The sequence below is a fragment of the Sturnus vulgaris genome, chromosome Z, assembly GCF_052056855.1.
Source record: "Sturnus vulgaris isolate bStuVul1 chromosome Z, bStuVul1.hap1, whole genome shotgun sequence".
Lineage (NCBI taxonomy): Eukaryota > Metazoa > Chordata > Aves > Passeriformes > Sturnidae > Sturnus > Sturnus vulgaris.
Window position 1 is genome coordinate 10,906,063 of NC_142283.1, and position 19,772 is coordinate 10,925,834.

General features: G+C 41.4%; 1 protein-coding gene across 3 annotated transcripts in view; it reads right to left on the reverse strand.

Moving 5' to 3' along the window:
• The window catches only part of GRIN3A (glutamate ionotropic receptor NMDA type subunit 3A), a 69,594-nt gene that overhangs the window by 38,404 nt on the left and 11,418 nt on the right, over positions 1-19,772 (reverse strand). The window contains exons 1-2 of one of the 3 annotated variants that reach the window (XM_088155858.1): positions 14,454-14,531; positions 5,353-5,957 (exon numbers count right to left, since the gene is read on the reverse strand). In XM_088155858.1, coding sequence (XP_088011984.1) covers positions 5,353-5,957; positions 14,454-14,516 — 668 coding nt within the window. In that variant the 5' untranslated portion in view covers positions 14,517-14,531. Of the gene's footprint in view, positions 1-5,352; positions 5,958-8,433; positions 8,494-14,453; positions 14,532-19,772 lie in introns of those variants that run through there. The other 2 variants (XM_088155859.1, XM_014892616.2) reach the window with 2 other exon arrangements.

Here is a 19,772-nt window from a genome sequence, read left to right on the forward strand (position 1 = left end):
GATCTCATGAAATGTGCCAGTTTTGCACTGCACATTTTGCATTGAGAATTCTGGGCTTTTACTATTCCAGATACTGACAATAAGTTGGGTATTTTCTTTGTATTGGAAGGCAATGTTTGCTTGTAGCTGTCCTCCCTGCCTGTTGAATTCAGCTTCTGGCAAGTCATCATCAAAGAGGCTAAGAACAACATGGATAAAGGAGCTAGGAACTCAGCAGGAATTAAGTGTTTAAGTAGAAAATGCTTTTTAGTGTGAGCATTATGACCAGCTGAACTGCACAGTGCTTTACAGCAAAGCTGCTATGCATTTGGCAGGGGCTGCACAAGCCTTACAAAAGCGGTTCCATTAAAAACAACAGAGTTAAATTGCTGCTAATATGGTGCAAGGCAAGTCATGTGCATTTTTTTTCAGTAAGAAGCATTCAGAAGACAGACTACTCAGCTGTCGTAGCAGAATATAGCACTTCACATTAGTCCTGAGAATTGGAGGAAAGTTAAGTGTTGGAAGAAGTATAAAGGCTGTCATTCCAGCCTCAGTAAGAAAGATATAAACTTTAAAGTAGAGTTAATTGTTTATCAATAGTTACACAACCTTAAATTGATTTGAAAAGGATAAATCGATTGCAAGTGTGTGCACATGCATACTTCTCTAGTCTGGTCTCTACACTTTGTTTTGATGACTTTTGATGATTTTTGATGGGGTTTCAGCAGTTAAAAGTCTGCACTGTTTAAGTCTCAAGGCCATATCAATTTTAGCCCTTTGCAAAGGTAAATTTATGAAAGTAAATGCTTTAGTTTTGAGTGTGGTTGCATGTGTGATAGCCTTCTCTGAGGCAGCTTCACAGATCTTGCTCAGCCTCTTTTGAGTAGGTTGAGTTTGGAGAAAGATGACACAGACAATACCCTCAAAAGCATATGATCTGTACATGTGTTAGCCTGGGTCTGGAAATCACACCTGAAAAGGCAGACAGGTGTTTACAAATATAAACATATATAAACTCTAAATGCAGTTTTCATTTTTTAAATCCTTTACCATTTAGCCCGGTGTTAAAGGACACAACATCTCCACTAATCAGTGGTATCTGCCACTGCCCACTCCTTCCCTCCTAATCCGTGCTTCCTATCTGATGGTGTAACTTCTCTGTTTGTGTATGTAAACACTATCAAGACAAAGTTTATGGGAACAGGCAATCTTTAGCACTAAAGGAAGGTTTATGTGCCCATAAACTTGTTTGGGTTTTATGTCTCCGTTACTTTTATTTCCCTCAGTCTCTGTAAAAAATTGTGCCAATTCTTTACAAGCCTTGCTGGGCATACAGGCTGAAGTCATCACTGTGACAGTAACAGTAAAACCATTCCATGCGTGTAGATGGGCCTGCATGAAAACTTTTTTTAGGAGTTGTGCACAAAAGACTGTTAGCTGTTCACAAAAATGCCAAAAACTGAGGGAGACAAGTTCTCAGGTGGAATGAGCTTGCAGAGTTCTCATGAATTTGGCCCCATGTTGCTAATACAGCACAACCTGGGCATGAGAATGCTGCAAAGCAAGTGCTTTGGGAGTAACTGAAGCCGTAGAATAATGCATTAATTCATGTTCTGAAGGTGGAATGATACCAGTGGAATTACTGCACAGTGTTCCTTGACTCGCATAGTACAAGTAAGCACACCCAGGAGGGCAGAATGAGCCCTCTGTACCTGTCTCCTGTTATAAATACTGTGATGGTTGGCTCTCGCAATTAAGGGATGAATATTATGTGTATGCTAAGGGAAATTTTATTGATATATAGTTATGTGTTTGGGATCTGTTGTTTAGATGTCCTCTGTTCTCCCCATAGTCCCCTTCCCCCCAGTGTAGTTGCCAAGGGACAGCCTTGGTAGTCAGGACATGTAGAGGGAGGGCCTGTACCTGTGCCCCTTGCATGGGGCATCTGGGAGGAGGGAACGCTTGTTACTGTCACCAGCACCCAGTGGGATGTCCCTTTTTTGTTATTCAGTCCTTTTGTTGTATTTTGCTAAAGTTTTTAATAAACCTTTAAAATTTTTAAAAGTAAGCATCGTTTCTCACACTGTGGTTTTGTTAGGAGTAGGTATCTGACAGAGATTTAGCACCATTTAAATGTACAGCTTCACCACCTCATCAAATTAGTGGCTTACTTTTGCAGCTGATTTGCATGTTCTGTATTTTTTTGTAGTGACAGAACATGAATCAAAATAAATTATGGAAACCATGCTGGAGAAGCATTTTAACAACACTTTGTTTTATACGCAGGCAGTTGTGGCTGCTGAGCATTTTCATGCACTGTGAGCAGCACCAGTAAAACTCATGCCAGCGACTTCAAGTGAAAACTCCTTTACTCGATAACTTTAGGAAACAGATAAGAGGCTCTGACTGCACTTCTTATGCTAGAAATCTCCAGTGTGAATCTTGGGGAATTACAAGTGCTGGGTACTGCATAGACACGCTGGCAGTATCTGAGCAGCGGTTTCAAAAGGGCTACTGACAGATCTGTATAGAAAAACAGCCTGTGCAAATTTCAGAAAGTGAAGGGCCAGATCCTCAAGTCAGACAGATGAATGAATTTTCTTGATGCTGTGTCAATATATGGGAGCTGACATTCACACTGACAGTCTGTGATAACTGCATCAAGGCTTTATCAGAATCACTTCAGTTTGAACAATGATTCCAAAATGTGTCATTTGCTCATTTCAGCTTTGTTTATCATGTGCTTTGTTACAAGAACTGCTCCTTAGATCTTTAGCAGTACTATCACTCTCCAGTAGCAGTATTTTTGTAGTATATTTGAGAATGACTTAATGAAATTATTTTCTTTTTTTTTTTTTTTTGGAAAGCTTATTGGACGCAAGAACTAGAATTGGCAGGGAAAAATAGAAGGTTCTGAGGAGGATTTTAGTACCCTTGCAGTACCTAACGGGATTCTAACAGAGCTGGAGAGACTTGATAGGACAAGAGGGAATGGCTTCAAACTGCCCCAGAGGGCAGGGTTAGTTGGATACCAGGAATAAGTTCTTTCCCGTGAGGTTGTCTGGAAAAGCTAAGGCTGCCCCATCCCTCGAAGTGTTCAAGAACAGGTTGGACAGGGCTGGGAGCAACCTGGGATGGTGGAAGGTGTCCCTACCCATAGGAGGGGGTGGAATGAGGTGATGTTTAAGGTCCTTTTCAACCCAAACCATTCTGTGATTTTATGGATCTGTGAAATAGCAGGCTGATGAAATTACCCAAGAAGCTGAGTTAAAGCTGTAAGAACTAATTGAAACTGTAAGAGAGGATGAGGCTTTGAAATTTTAATGCCTTGTTCTATCAACAAGGATGCTCCCGTGAGCAGGCAAGAATAGATGAGGGAATCAATCTCATTTTAAGAGGAATGATGGACAGTGACTTACAACAGTAAAATCTTCAGGGGGTTGTACATCTATACCCATATCCACACAGATACAAGCATGCTTTGCCATGCACTAGCTCATTATTCTGCTCCTGGGTGCACTTAAATGTCTGCATAGCCTAGGTATGAGATCTCTAGCTGTGCCAGAGAGTGGGGCTGCTGTTCATCTACCCTTTGCAGAGAGAGGAGGTGGAGGTCTGTGCACTGCTTCTCCATCATCCCCTTCTCCATGCCCACCCACGCCAGCTCCAAGGCTTCACACCAAGACAGATGGGTTCATTCAGACAGAAAAATGCACTCATTAGTAAACAAGCAGTTAAGCACCAGCCAAAAGTTTCATCTTTGGAGGCTAAAAAAGCCTAAAAGCCCTGGTGAGATGGGCCAGGTTGGTCACAGTGAAGCCACTCATCAGCGTGTCACACCTGAGAAATTAATGGCACCACAGTGGCACCACTCAGAGTTAATAGTTATGCTACTGACGCAAATACATCAGTTCTGGCCGTCAGGTACCTGTCTCACTCATACACTGCAGAAACAGCTGCACTCATTTAGGACAAGGATTTCTCTAACCTGTTATTTTCTCTTTAATAGGGTTCACAAGCAAATGTATAGGGGAAAAAAAAACAAGGCTAAACACACAGTCCTTTCTCTCTTCCACAATACCTTTACCAATGTGAAGGGAAAAGAAATTTCACAGATGTGAAATTGCATATTGTCTCCCAAAATATAACAAAAGCTAATGTCTCTCTGTAAAGAGCAACGATGATGGATTACTTTTCATTAATACATTTAAGTGTTTTATCTTTGTTTTCCTTTTTCTTTATCCCTTCTTGAAACCTCAAAAAGCCTATTAATAAAACTGCTGCCCTCTTGTTACTGTAAGAAGCCTCCTGCTGACTTTTACTTTTCAGTTATGGTCTAAGTAAAATACCCAGAATAATGAGGCAAAATAAACATCAAAAGTCACTGGGGTATTGTGAGTCGGTCCAGTGTTTATTTCCCAAGCCCTGTTTCCCTCTTTGGAAACAGAGTTCTTGACTCCAATGGACAAGAGGACTAAGGAAATGTTGGGGTCTCAAATGGTTGTGTTTTGAGCAGCGCTGTTAATACATAATTGTGCAGACATATCCAAGAAAAAGTTATATTTTTCAAAAAAATTCAACACAAAAAGCCTGAAGAACTTTTATCCTAACTGTCCAACAAAATCTTTAAGTTGAAAACTAAATGTAATGGAGGGAAAACGTGTAACAGTTGCTGGATGTAGATTAAGTGATGAATTCATGTAGTTAGCCAGAACACTTTTGCTTGTTTCCAAAAAGAACCATGCAAGTTTTCCACTCATGTTAAGAACTGTAATATTTCTAGACAGGAAGACCCAAGTAGTTTTGGGAATAACTTTGATATAGTGCAGCAGAGACAGCACTTTGTACTTTTGAGTGTTCTCACTAGAAGAAACACTCTGAGGAGATGAAGGTGCATCTTTTTTCCTCTCTTTTCCACAGAAGCATACTATCAAGGGCTACTACACATCTTCATATTTTCCGAGGGCTCAGGCAATGCAAATATTCTGTGTTTTGTATACTCAAAATCTCAGAGAATTTGACTGTGGCCCACCTTACATGAATAAATATAAATATGAGTCTTAGAGCACAGTCTGTAACCTAGCCTTTGTTTACTATGTGATCTCTCTTTCTGTGGAACAGTGCTTTCTTCTACCAGAATCTTGAAATTGTGGCTTCTCTCCCACTGTGGCAAACTTAAAATTTCATTATCTGCCCAGAAGTAAAGAAGCAGGAGGAAATACTGAACCATGTGTTTGTGAGGGAGGGTTAGCAGCATGATTGCCAACCCACAGAGAATGGTAGGAGGGAGAAGAAAATTATTTTTCTAGCAATACAGCAAAGATTACCTAAAGGGGAAAAAAAAAATAAACCAACACAGGTAAAACTTACTTTGACAAATACTGGCCTGAAGTGATATTCCTTTCATCCATGTCCATGCAGTTCATTGTACTTGGAATGAGAGCCAGTTCAGGCTGGATCATGGTGGCTGCAGCCACAGCCCTGGCTACCAGCTCCATGGCATCCTGCACGTAATGCTCAAAGACCGACTGAGTTGTCTTGCCGTGAGCGATCAGACCGAGGGGCAAACCTTCTGTCCTCAGCTCTTCCACATTCTGTGAATCCCCAATAATCCAGTGCAGCTCTGGAGGCATCACACCAAACTGCGTGGTTATCTCAAAAATCCTCCGCGTTTTCTCCATATCACACCCAAACATCACCATGGTTGACGTCGTGTCTTTGATGCTCTCCAGGTAAAACTGCAAGTAGTTCAGAAGGTCACTGGTTGAAGTAAGGTTTGCTGTAATGTTTATAATGGACCCCAGGTGGAACTTGGAGCTCTGTTGTGTGAGGAAGAGAAAATCTGTGATGTTCCACTCTTCCTGGCATAGCATCAGGCTGAAATTGTACCAGTTGTTCATGGCGAGGATTGAGAAAGTGACATCAGCATCAGAACTCAGTGAATTTTCTAAACTCATTTGCAGGTGAAGGGGGTTCTGTGGTTAAAAAAATGAAAGACAGTGATCAGAAATATACTGGACACAAGCTAATGATTCTGATTAATTTTTATACACTCCTTTAGTTCAAAGAAGATGCCTGCCAATCAATAGAACTGCATGAACAACAGGAAAATTTATACTCACCCAGCTAAAATGGACTGTGATTCTGCTAGCTTTACTCAAATGCAGCAGTCATTAATGAGCCTGTTTCTGAGAACATGTTTTTCTTTCTACTCATTTGTCCTTTTGGATTTCAAAGCATTCTCAAGCAAAGATTTCCCTGCACCCCTAACAGGGATATGAGAAGGTATTTCTTTACTGCTCGAGTTCAGCCAGACTCGTTTACAAATGGATGCTGAAAAGTTCTTTGATAGACATATAAACAAGCAAACAAATAAATAAATAACAAAACCCAAAAAAACTCCTCAGTTCTTTATATTACAGCTCTTTTTTTCTGTGTGTGCAGTTGGGAGATCTTTTACAGACATATGAGTAGCCTAAAAAAATGGATCACAGTCTACCATCAAAGCACATCATGTACTACCAACGAAGCAGTACAAGTTACTGAATGCACAAGAGGCTAAGATACATAGACTGTGATTTCTGAGCTGGAAAATATTTGATAAATAAGCATTCCATACTCATTTTTTCCATGTCATTGATGCTGTTATAGAACTTAACCCATTATGTTTCCCAACAACACTGCCTTTGGCTTTTCCCAGAAAAGGACAGAGGATTTGAGGTAAACTCCTCTGTTCTCTTAAGGTGAGTAGTTCTTATTATTTGATCATTCTTCTACCTTACTATCATTCCTCTCCTTTCCCTAGTCTTAAAAATAAATGTTTATTTACAGTTTTAGTAAGACAGGAAAGAAGTTAAAGAATCCAAGCAATTTCTGGCTTTTGCTGTGAAATAATTCTCTGCCCTACAAAAATGCTTCTACCACACTTTCAGCCAGAATATTATACATTACTCCAACTTTTAGTTAAGAACTTCCCTGTAGCTTTTCTAAAGAAGTTGTATCGCTTTACAATGGCACTGGATTCCAGACATAAGACTGTCCAAAAAATGTCATGCCTGTTCCAGTGCATCACTTGGTCTGTGAGCTCTTTGTTGTGACTTTATCTCAGCATTTGTCTGCAATAACTCATATTGTATATTGCCCTATAGACGTACCTGGATTTTACCTTTTTATCCATTATGTTACTAAACACTCTAGGTCTGTTCATCCTTCCCTTACATCCTCAGTAATTAATGTCTATTATGTGAGAGACCAAACCATTTCAAAGTTGTTAAAAAATGTGACTTTGGTTTTAAAAGCAGTTTACTGGTAATAACAGGCTCAAGTTTGCATGGATCTTAGAAATGTCATCCTGAATTCAGAATAATATGATAATGAGTCAATTTACACTAGTTTTACTAAATAAAACCTTGGGTTCTCCAACACAGATGTAAGGGGTGAAATGGCAAAAAAAACCCCAAATCCTAAGGAGCTTTGCAACAGTTATAAACAGCATACCCTCGTTGTGTTAATTTGCAGTTACATTAATTCATCATCTAATTTCTAGATAGTTTAAATTCAGAACTTGATAAAAAGAATGCTGTAATTGAAGGTGTTCTCAGTTCTTTTTGTTATCTCTTGAGTTTGGTACCTGTGGCCCTTGTTTTTTTGGTTTTGGGTTTTGTTTTTTTTTTTTTTTTTTGCCAAGACACAAGAACAAGCTAATTAAACGGATCACTGTCCAAAATCGATGCACATCATGTACTGCCAGCAAGACACAAGAGGGATGAGTCTGATAAAGAACAAGTCACTCAGTGCACAAGGAGCTAACCTGTGCAGAATTTCTGAGTTCTGAGCTGGAAAACATTGCCTACTAATTTAAACATATGATTAATTCAGGACAGAAATAAAGAACTGTGCATAGTGAGTTTGGGAAGCTGGTTTGAATAAATTTGTCCCTGAAAACTGAACCACAACAGACTTTTTTTCTGAGGTTATGAGATAATCAGGTAAATTAACTCCAGTTTGTCTCTCACTGCAAATAGATGGGAGTATAAAGGATTTGCCTTGTCCTCTTTGTCCAAGATTAAGGAGAAGTACAAATATTTCTTATGCAATGTTCCACCTCCCACCAGCAAAACACTGCAAGCGTTAATTTGAGTGCTAACGTGAGTGAGAAGAAATTAGTTTTTCAGTACACACAGAACATACTCTGTGCACATACAAAGAACAGCAGACAACCTGAACATACCTGTGCAAGGAGGAGCAAACACCTTCAGAATCTCAGAAAGACAACATCCCAAGCATAGTGCTATGACTATTATGGGAAAGCCTAGGGGATCAACTAAAGAAATCTACCAGATGCAGAAAAGCAACCAGAGTGACAAATGTTTGCAGTAAGAGCTGCATCCATACTGCAGCACCAAACAGCCCAGGAAACAAAAAACAAACTGGAGCTTTTGTATGGCTTACCTTGTCCTGAGTCTGGTTTTGACACCTGACAATAAGCTCTCTCATACCCTGCACTGGCTGTTGGGGTCCCAGATGGATGTGTCAGTGTGGTCCAGCAGCCTATTCCCATGCTGAGACACACTCCTCCTCCCTGGAGAGAGATGTTATTTGGGATAACCTGGCTTGGACTGAGCCTGCGTGTAGAAGTGCTCCTCAGAGTGAGACCATCTGTGCTTCTGCCACCACCTTCAGGAGCCCACAGATGCACTGACACAAGCATTTATCATCACTGTGATTTATTAGCTGCTAAATTCCCTGCTAAGGTGCTTGAAAGATAAACATTCAGCCCTGAAAAAAGCAGCAGAGTTCTCTCTGTCAGGAGTACTAGACTGCAAACCTGTCTTCAGAATTTTTCTGATACAATAGCATACACAAAACTTAGTCACCAGGCATTCTTCTTAAGTTTCAGCTGATCATCTCTGCACACCATGGGAACATCTCTGTGGGTGTTGGGGAGGAAGAGTAATCAGTGATTCCTTTGTACTGGGACTGAGGGAGGGAAATGCTTCTTTGGAGATGTTTGGATTTAATGCCTTCCTAACTGTATTTTGAAAGGTTTATTTGTCATTTCTATGTAGGTTGCAGTTGAAGAAAAATACAGAGAAGCCACATTTCAGTAGAAAGCCTTAGATATTGACAGTGTTCTTAATGCTTTTACATATTTATTGTTGATTTGTCTCTCTTTAAAGTCAACAATTACTGCTTTTTAATGAAGAACCACAAATTATTTTTTAAATCATTCAATAGTAATTGCTGAAACAGTGTAATTTCATAGTTGTCTTGGGATGACTTTATGGTGCTTATGATGCTTTATCATGTATCCCCAATTGTTTGTTCTGTTTGGGTTGGATATTATGTTCTGCAGTTTTAAGACTGGTTCCAGGAGTGAAGGGGGAAAGAAGAAGTGCAGAGTTTGTTATCAGAGACTGCACGGGCTCCCCCATTCCTGCTCTCAGACTGTGTTGTCTGCAGTGGACAGAGAGAGAGAGAGCTCTCCTTTGCTCTTGGTTAGTTTTTCTGGCTAGCTGAGGCAGAGAAGTTCCCTGCACTGCGTTTTTTTCCTTTTTTCTTGGAATTCTTTGAACCTGCTCTGGACTGAAAACCCATAAGAGCAGCAGGAGCTGACACTGTGTCCCACCAGGCCTGGCCTGGGCCGTGGCATTGCCCAGGGATGGAGGGACTGAGAAGAGCCTGAGTGAGCTGAGCTGCAACCCTCGAAAGGGACTCTTCTGAATTTGTCATCTCGTCAGAGCAGTGAGAGGTTTTATTGTTTAATATTGGTCGGTTTTGTGCTGGGGAGTGTTTTGCCTGTTAAATAAACAGCTTTTTTCCACTTCTCTTGAAGGAAATATTTTCCCCAAACCAGTTGGAGGAAGGACTGTTTAAGTCTGTTGCCTAGAGGGACCCCATTCAGAGGTTTCCTCCCAAATTTGCCCTAAACCAGGACAATAGTGAAGGTTTCCGACAACTGAAATGATAATTTAGATGTGCATAACTTTGTAGTAATCATAGAACAGAGATTTATGAGATTTCATCTGTGTATTGAACTCTGCTCCACCCTTATTAAAACTCTCGGACAAATTCCTTCTTTACCTCCCTTTGAAATTAGTAGAGTTTGACTATTTCAGTTAAAATGACAATTAAAGTTCACATGTAAATTCAGTTTAAATGTCTTTAACTTTAATCTGCCATTAAGATTGGTGATCTGCACCAATTTTTCTTCAAACTACACAAACAGACGATTAAACCTTATTTGAATAATGCTAATTGTTATCTGTTTTTAGTAATGTGTTTACACAGTGCCACCAGCACAAACATCTTCTTTGTCCACGAGTGCTTAATTTTTTATTGCACATCACTAGCTCCTGTTTTAGAAACCAGCCATGACCACCTGTCTTCACTGTTTACTCGGTAAAGAACAGGCCTTGAATACTTAATTTTTGACTAATTGCCTTTGGATCAGATGCTGACAGTCTTTCCACTGGCTTTCAGTGGGCTCTGGACCAAGCCATTCATGGAATATTAAGCTTTACACGGCCTGATGTGTCTCTTCTCCTGCCCATAAGCAGAGACTGTAACCACTGATTTGCTTTTGGTATCCCAACCAGAGCAGTTTTTACAGGTTTTTCCCATTGCCTGAGACACCTGAGAGAGCAGGTTCATTTAACAGCTGAAACACGGTTTGCATTTCATTAATGCAGCATTTTCCAGGCCTCCATTTCATCAGTCTGCAGACCCATCCTTGTAAATCTTGTGAGCACAAGCGCCTGGAGCTGGGCTGACTTGCACCCTGAAGGATCTGGTCATTTATTTCTTCAACCGAATTTGTAATGCTAATTAGGCATAGTCACGGTGACATTTTATTTGACATTATAATGGCTTCATTAGCAGAGTTAAAAGCATAGATGTGAACATTGTTTTGCTAACTATGTAAAAGTAAATAACAACAGAAAATATTATTTCCCTCTGACTCTTGGGAGCAAAGGCAGTGCCTACATTTATATATATAAGTATATACATTTTTTATACAAAACAGAAAAGAGAAAACAGGCTATGTAATTGCATCAGAGAAAGTTCCAGTGAAGGCAAAAATACCCTCCTGGCTTGCAGTGCCACTGTGGGGACTCACAACTGTACAGAGCTCAACAGCAGCTCTGAGCAATCTGATGTCAATATTCAAAAACTGGGAGGACTGTTTTTTTCCATGGTTGAAATTAGAAAATTTAGGCCTAAAGCCCAGTTCCTTAAAGTCTGTGGGCACTTCCTCATTTCATGCTATGAGAAAAGGTGCTACAGAATGCTATTTTATTTTTCTAATGTGTGCTATCTCAGCTGAAGCGGCAATGCTTCAAGGAGGAGTTGGTGCTGCCAGCTGACAGACTGTGGGAGCTGGAGCTGACAGACTGCCTCCCCTTTCTGATCAGCTGCCGAGCTGCCCCCTCTTCACCACATCCCAGCCCAGGCTGCTCCAGAGGGGAGGTGTGCTCCAGCTGCAGCAAAAAACCTGCTCTGCCGTCAGCACTTTGCTGCTCCTGCTATGCAGACTTCTGGTTCTCTGGGGAAGAAAATCCCAGACCTGCTTTGGACCAAAAGCTAGTAAGATTATGTCAAAAATTCCTTTTTTCCTTGACTTGTCCATCTGTCTCCTTATACACCCTTGTTTAACCAAGACCATGATTTCAAACTGGGTTGGTCCCCACACTAAAGACTATTTTTTTGCAGAGAAAAAAAGCTCAGAAAGAAAGGCTTTCTTGGACTAGCCAGAGCTATACTGATTCCTGCAGCAAAAGAACCCTGGCATCCATCCAGGCAATGCTTACATGCGAATCCTAAAAATGCAGACTGTTGATTTTAAAAATCACTATACCACAGGAGTTAGCTTAATTTAAATCTTGACTTAGTTTGTCTTGAAAATTATTTCTTTTATTAGACCAGACAGACATGACTTGAGGTCGCTTTCTCTAATGCTACACAAAAATACTCCAAACTAATCTGAATATGTACAGCTCTCTACAAGGTCAAAGAGACAATGTAAAACATGAACTTTCTGCTGCTCATGGAACGTGGGGTCCATTATTTATCTGAATAGCCACTTATAAATTATCCTAAGTAATATTCCTTCAAAAACTTCAAGGTGTTCTTTGTTCCAGCAAGAAAAAAACTCCAACATTCAAAGTTCAATAAAGAACATTTCATACAGATCCAAGAGAGAGAACAGTTTTCCCTTCCCTAAAATTTGCCTTTCTAGTTTAAAAAAGGGCACATGGTCAGGTCACTTGTGCAAACAGACCAGGAGGAGCTGTGCTAATTCCCTATGGCATTTCTCTAAAATGGCAGTACAATTCGGATGGGAGGAAGTGGTGGCCAAGTCCATGTCTGTGGCACTCACTCCCAGGTGCCACAGGATTGTCATCAGTGTCCAAAAAGCCCTTGTAAAGCCCTTGAGAAAAAGCTGCCAGGAGCTGCTGTTTGTGGAGGTCGGAATGGACAAATGAAGTGGGCAAGGACTTGCCAGAAGCAGCTGCCCCACTACAAGTCTTGCCAAGCCTGTAAAGAATACAAAACACAGTGGCTGTTCCACCAAGAGCATCTTTTGGGGTTTCTTCTGATTGCCACTATGGGCCTGGACAGCTGGAAGTGGTGCTTAGCAGAATTTGATCAGCATTCTACTGAGCCAAAGGCCTTCAGCAGACTGTCTAGGCATGTCTGAGTGCTTTTCTGTGGAAAACCACCTCACAAGCACAGGTGCTTTGCACATCCTGACTATCAGTCCAAAGGGTTCCATTTCAGAAGGGCTCTGAAGCAGGCAGTCTTCAGTTTTCCCACGTGTTATTCAGGCAATGAACAGGAGAGGGGCTTTTTTTCCCCAATTTTTGGTTCAAGCCATTCAACTCTTGACAGCAACAGAGCCAAAACAGCAGCAGCACGTTGAAGCAGATACTACAAGTACACTGGGCTTGCTGAAATTTGTCTCCTTGCTCCTCACATGGGAGGTGGGATAGAGGAAGACTGTTGTTGCAAAGGAATTTTGTTAACACACCAGTGCTGCTGGCTAAACTTGAAGAAAACCATTTCAGCAGCTATAAGGGCACTCTGTGCCTGTATGTCTGCTAACAGAAGAAGTCTCATTAGTCTTTTAGAGTGATTACCAACAACCCCAGATCAAACATATAGGTGTGACCACACTGCAGGAATAAAATATGAGATGGATTATTGTGAAATAAAGAGTTTGAAGGCTGATGAAAAATAAAAAAGGGTTATATTGAAGATCCCCAGAAGTGGCATCACAAGGTAACAGCAAAAAACGACATTGCCAGCACAGAATGGCACCAGGCGGTGCCAGAGCTAAAAATCACCACTCACCACTCAGTGGTCAGCTACTGGTCACTAGATTACAACCTTGAGAGCTGAGTAAAACAAGATTTACACAGAACAAGGGACAACTACCCAGTGTAAAACCTACCACATACCCAAAATGTGGACATAAGGTACAACTGCAAACAAATGAGGAATGGGCAAGAAAATACAGTAGACATGCAGGCAGCATTAATGAATATATAGAAGAGACCAAAAGCAGGAGAAACTCCCAAAATCAACATAATGCTCCTGCCTTGAGAAATCCTGGAACACAGATTACTTGCCAGTCACAACCACCAGACCCCAAAACCACACAGGCACATGTGCTCTGTCTCTCCAAAGATCTGGGAACCCAGAGGATGATCCCAGAGATACAGGGACTCTGACTACAACATTTTGAACTGTGTTGTTACTGAGAATGAGCTTTGGCACTTGCATAATTCCCCTGCATCATTGGGACCAACAATACCACTTTGCTAACAGTGCTAAGACCTCGATTAGGCTAACAATGAATTCCTGGCTTAGCACACAGAAAGGGTTTCTAAAGCTCACATTAACGGAGTGCAATGTTTGCTCTGATGCCCTGCTCCTGAGGACCTGCTGCTAACACAGCACAAGAGCTGACAGGGAATTTGGCAACCAAGGCTGTAATTATGATGCACATGCCCAAACATTGCTCCTTGGCACATCACCCCTGCCAGGCTCCTCAGCATAAAGGGTTCGTGAAACAGCAGTCTCATCTTTGTCCTGTTTCAGCAGCTTCCACCTTCCCATCAGTAAGATATGCTGCAGCATATAGCTGGAAAATGTCGCTTTTTCAGAGGCACAACAGGCTGTGAGTACTCTTTCTGTATGACTTAACTTTTTTGGCACAAGCGAAACAGTGACTGAACAAGAAGAAATTAATTCTGGAAGGAAATGTAGAATAAAAGGAAAGAGGGTATGGAGAAGACTGATTCATGCTGTGTTGGTAAAAGGAGTCTGGTCTCATTTTACAAAAGCAGCTATTGCCCCTTCTGAGATGTACCTGGTGTATGCACAGAGCATTTAATCCAATTAGATTATATTCACCATTAACACCTGCAGCAAGGAATAAAATCTGATGGAGCACCGTTTTCACTCACCAGTGCAATTACAGCGTAGCTTGAAAGTGTTTTCAACCCTTCCAGAGCATTTGCATTCCCCATACCCTCAGCAGCTGTGTCCCTGAGAAGTTCCCTTCTTTTTCACTACAGTTTCCTTCTTCTTCTGCCTGTTGAAGAAATACCCATGCAGTGATCCACGGGGCACCCCTGAAATGATAGCTGTGTATGGCAATGTACAGCAGGGGAAATGAATGCTGACCCGTGTCCCATTCCTCAGAAAGCCAGCACCAGCTCATCACTGCATCCTCTTCTGCCGGGCCTTGCTCCAGGCATGTTTCACAGGATTAATTTTAGCTACAAGGGCATTTTGTTCTATATTGATTTTTTTTGTATGAAAGAAAGCTGAGAATTAAGCTTGCAAAGCCTGATCTCTTAACTCTATTAAATGAGGCCAGGGTAGATTAAGTTAGTAGTTCATCTTTCTGAGGCTAGGCATTAAAAACATGGCTCTAAGGTGAATTCTTGGGTGTACGTGGCTTGGCTTAAAACCAGGATCAGAATTTAAAGAGCTCCATTTGAGGTTTCTTATTTAATACACCAAGGATTTAATTAGAAAAATGGGAAATTAGAAAAAAAAAAGCGTTAATATTGGCTCTCAGGGCATGGGATGAGCGGGGGAAAAAAATCAAGCATCTCTTTTTAAAACAAATACAGTCTGCATGTGATGGGATACAGGCAGCTGACAAATGGGATGGGCCACTGGAATGTGCTGTCCTGTATGGACTTTAAATGCCTCTTGCTGCTCACCTGAAGCCCAATTGCTGGCCAGGGACAGAGGGTCTCATCCTGTATGGGCATCCTCAGCTTGCTGGGCACCTTTCACTAATCAGGCAGTGATGCTCCCTTCCTCAGCAGGGGAAAACCCAAATAAACTGGGAGCTGTGATGCTTTTAAGGTCCTCAGCTACAGACTTACTACTTTTCAACACAAGACAGGAATCTGAACTTTTGAGAATGCACCAAAGACGAGTGTCTTCTACCCACTGCAAATGCTTTAACCACTGCTCCCTACTTCTAATTCCCAATGCTGACTTAAGAGATTGTCATTAACAAACAAACAAAAACCTGAACGACGAGCCACTGTGTAGAAGTTTCGTGTTTTGAAATTGCTTTTTCTGAGAATGCAAACCACAAAATCAGGCACGATCCTGTAATCAGGAGGCGCCCACCCCCCGCCCCCAGAGGCAGAGGCATTTGAGTTTCCAATAAAGCGTTATAGCAACGACCCACAAAAATGTGTGACTGCACAGAGCCTGTTACCAGGCACACAGGAGAGGAGGAGAAAGAAGAGGAGGAGGAAGAGGAGGAGAAGCAGGAGGAGGAGGAGGAAGGGGTCCCGGCTGGCTGTTGAATATAGAAGCTGAGCAATCCAGTTTGAGATTCCTGCCTCACCTCAGTGAGCAAACCCCGCTATAAAATGGAGATAACCCCCTCCACAGTGCCCCAGGGGGACACAGGCCTCTCACCCATCAAAGGCTTACAGCAAGACAAAATACTTCACAGCCTTTTACACAGGCATGCATCAGAGGGAAAAAGATGTTTTTAAAAAAAGTGGTTAAGTGATACATCAAGCCTTTGTCAGAAGCAGAATCTAAGGCCTGAATCTCAACTTCTTTGCTGTGCTAGACACAACTGCCTCAATATATAAAAACAATGGGAAATGACAGCCATTTTGTTTTATGTGTTGTTAAATAACTTGGGCATTTGCACCATTACACTGCTCTGGTGCATTTGTGTGTCCTTCCAACATTCCACTGAAAATCCCCTCATCAGGACCCCATATCTGTGGGAATTCTGGTGCTGTGATTTTCTCATTAGTTTTAAGGGGATAAGCAAGTTACTAATGGTCCACTGTATTCCAAAAGAGTCCTGGATACAGCCATGAAACCAGGCCTTGCTGTAGTAGGTACCTCAGAGGGCAGAAAGTGGTTTACAGACAGTATTATGGTGAGATTTGGGAGAATGTGTCAAAAATCATCACCCATCCCTGTCTGACTCTGGGATTTCTAATGTGTAAGATCATCAAGAGAGCATTTACAGCTCCTACTTGTGATTCAGTCTTCTGGGCTCATCCAAATGTCTGACAGGAAACACACAACATCTTCACCTCCTTGCTACACATAAATACTTGCACAACTACTGCTACCAGTTTGGTTTAACTGCACCTATCGTAGTCATTTGGACCAAGAATAAAGTGATTGCACAAAATTTTAAAGTCACAATGAAATATGAATCATACATATTAATCCCTCCTTCGAATCATGTTTAGATTCAGTGGAGCAGTGGTAACTGAGGCTTTAAGCAATGTGTCCATCCATAAATAACTCAGCATACTGCTCTTACCAGGCAAGACCTTTCATGGTAGGGAAGTTCAGTACACTTGTTAGAAAAAGGATAGTCAGAAGGAGGTGGACAAATTATTGAGACATAATTAAATACCAATATAACTTCTTCGTAAACAAAGTTCCTCATTCTACCTATGTTTACTGATATCTTACACTGCTTGAGGGGAAAGGGAAAACAAACTTGTGGCAAGTTAACAGGAATTGGCCTTCTTTATGAGAAAATAATGAAAATAACAGCAACAATTTAATATCCTGGATGTTAATGATGGGAAAAATGCTTTTCAGCATGGAAGTTATGAAAAAGGCCTACAAAATCTAGTTTTGATACTGGTTATATCTTCTCTTTTGCAATTCCTTTAAATTTCCACTGCTTCCATATCTTCCTATTATGAAATAATATCTTATAATCTCCCTTAAAATTAATATACTTCCTCCTTAGAATTATGTAGGGTTTGAAAAATGCTGTGACAGCTGAAAAGCCACTACACTCACTGCAGAGCACCTATTACCCAAGCACATTGGGCATTTGGTTAATATATTAAGAGCTTTAGCATCTCCTTGGGCTGCACATTTCTGTGAGTCAAAAGGCTCCCAAACATTCTGAACCAAATTAATCAATAAACTCTTGTCTGTGCTTGAGCTCCCTACGAACATGACATACAAGATCTTTCTTCCTCATGGCTCAGCTTCCCCTGCCCTGATCCATGGGATGATGCCTGCAGCTGCAAGGCTCTCTACAGGTCAGCTTTTTGACCCTGAAGACATCCAATGAGTTATTCCAGCTGACAAAGAGGCTCTCAGCTCTCAGAAATGAACTCTAAGAGAGTTTTGATGCACTTGGGCAGCCAGTGGTCGGGTCTATGGGTCTTCCAGATGCAGCTGGGGCAAACAGCATCTTCATTTGTGTCACTGAGAATCTGAGAACATCAGATGTATTAATGCACCTGCCTGTGTAGCCTGCCCTACTCTGCACTTAAAAACTTGTAACTTGCAAGTGACTTAGGAACTCTAAAAACACGGCAGCTCTCAGTCATCTTAAATGCCTCTTAAACAGCTCCTCAGTCATCAGAGCTACCATCCCTCTGATAGCTTCACCAGCTCGGTGTTACCAAGACTAATTAACACAGTCAAGTCTAACACTGCCAGTTCTACAGGCTAGAGGAAATAATGACATTCATGAATTTAGCAAACGAGACAGAAGTTATGAATTTAATGATCTGGAAGCCAGTCTTGAGTTATGCAAAACACACTGAGTTAGGTATTCACAAAATTGCTCCAGCGTAATTGTCGGCACGTGGATTGTTTGCAAACAGCTTGCACAAACTACTTAGTATTAATCATTTGTTCCGTGACATAGTTAGTCATGCACTATTTCTGCTCCTTGAGTGGGTGACTGTATCCTCCTGAAGGAGAGGGTAAGAACCAGCGAAAATGAGGCGCACCCGAGAGTTTAACACAGATAAGCGCCTTCGACAAAATACGGGAGCGTCATGTCTCACTAATCTCTGCAAGATGTTTGTGTCTCTCCATCCCCATGCAAATAATCCACGATGACTCTGCAGAGTCTGGTGAACCAAAGCCTGGGGACAAGGAATTCACGTCGACTATTTCTGGCACAGCGATTCTTTTTAACTCTCCGAACAAGGGGGAGTGTTGCAGAGGAGTATCTAATTCCCCCACACAACCTGAGAGGAAGAGATGACAGATCACCACTCCTAGGAGTTTGGCAAGAGCATGCAAACTGCTGTCTCTGTCTCTCTGCAGGAAACAGTACTGCTTCAGGGAGAGAGAACCTCCAGCAAAAACAGTCACAAAACGAAAGTATATTCCCCGAAGACACAGGAATATTGGGATTTTATTTCTTTCCACATTTCGGTTTTCACTCTTTACATGATCTTAGCACTTGAGTGCAAGTCTTGGTCATTCTAACATACAGAATTCTGGAATGATTTGGGTTGGAAGGGACCTTACTGTCCAAGGACAGGGACACCTCCCACTAACCAGCTTGCTAAAGCACCATCCAGCCTGTCCTTGAACACTTCCAGGGATGGGGAATGTATTACAGTTATTACAGCAATGTGCAGAATTATAGCTCCACACACTTAAGTGACCCTGGATGGAACTAAAGAAGGTGAAAAGCTATAAGCTGAATTGAATGTTGCTGCAATAAAGCTTTGATACCCCAGAAGTGCTCCGTGAGGTACCAGGCAAACTGAAGGGAAACAGTCAGCCAGCAGTGAGAATAAAAGCAACAAAGGGAGACTCACAGAAACCAGGATCTTCTGTTAAAGGATGTCACAGCACCACACAAACATTTTCAGTGGCAGTCACATCATTTTCACGTTGGGTAGTCATTGTTTACAGACAGGAAACATGTCATGGATAATTCTGACATCCCCTGGCAACTTTTAATCTTCCAGAGGAGACTTTTGACAAAGCACAGAAATACATCTGGACTTCTTCATGCCTGGACTGGTAGACCAGCAGCTATTCCAGTACTCAGCCCAGTGTATTTTTCTGTGGTTTTAACTGAATTGAAGAGGATTGAATTTCCCATTTGAATCTCCTGTTCAGTGGTCAGACAGCAGACTCATTTCTCCTGCTCTTACTGACAATAATAAGCCGTTTTACTGCTTATTATTCTCCAGTAAAATTGTAATAATTTTGTATGACTCTCAGAAGACATGCATTTGCTCTCATAGAGCTGGCATAATATGGATCCACAAAAAGATGAATTGTCTGAATTATTCTGGATCATAGTTAGTGAATTGCTTTCTACAGGTTTTTAGGCAAAGTGAGAACTCTGGTGGAAATACGTGAAATTCAGGTAAAAATAAAGGTTAGAGTTGACGGAAGCCTGAAGTTTGCTTATGAATACACTTTTAGTATCGTAGCAACAAACCACAGATCTTATTGGACTAGTTCCTCATTCAAAGCAAGCAACACAATACCAC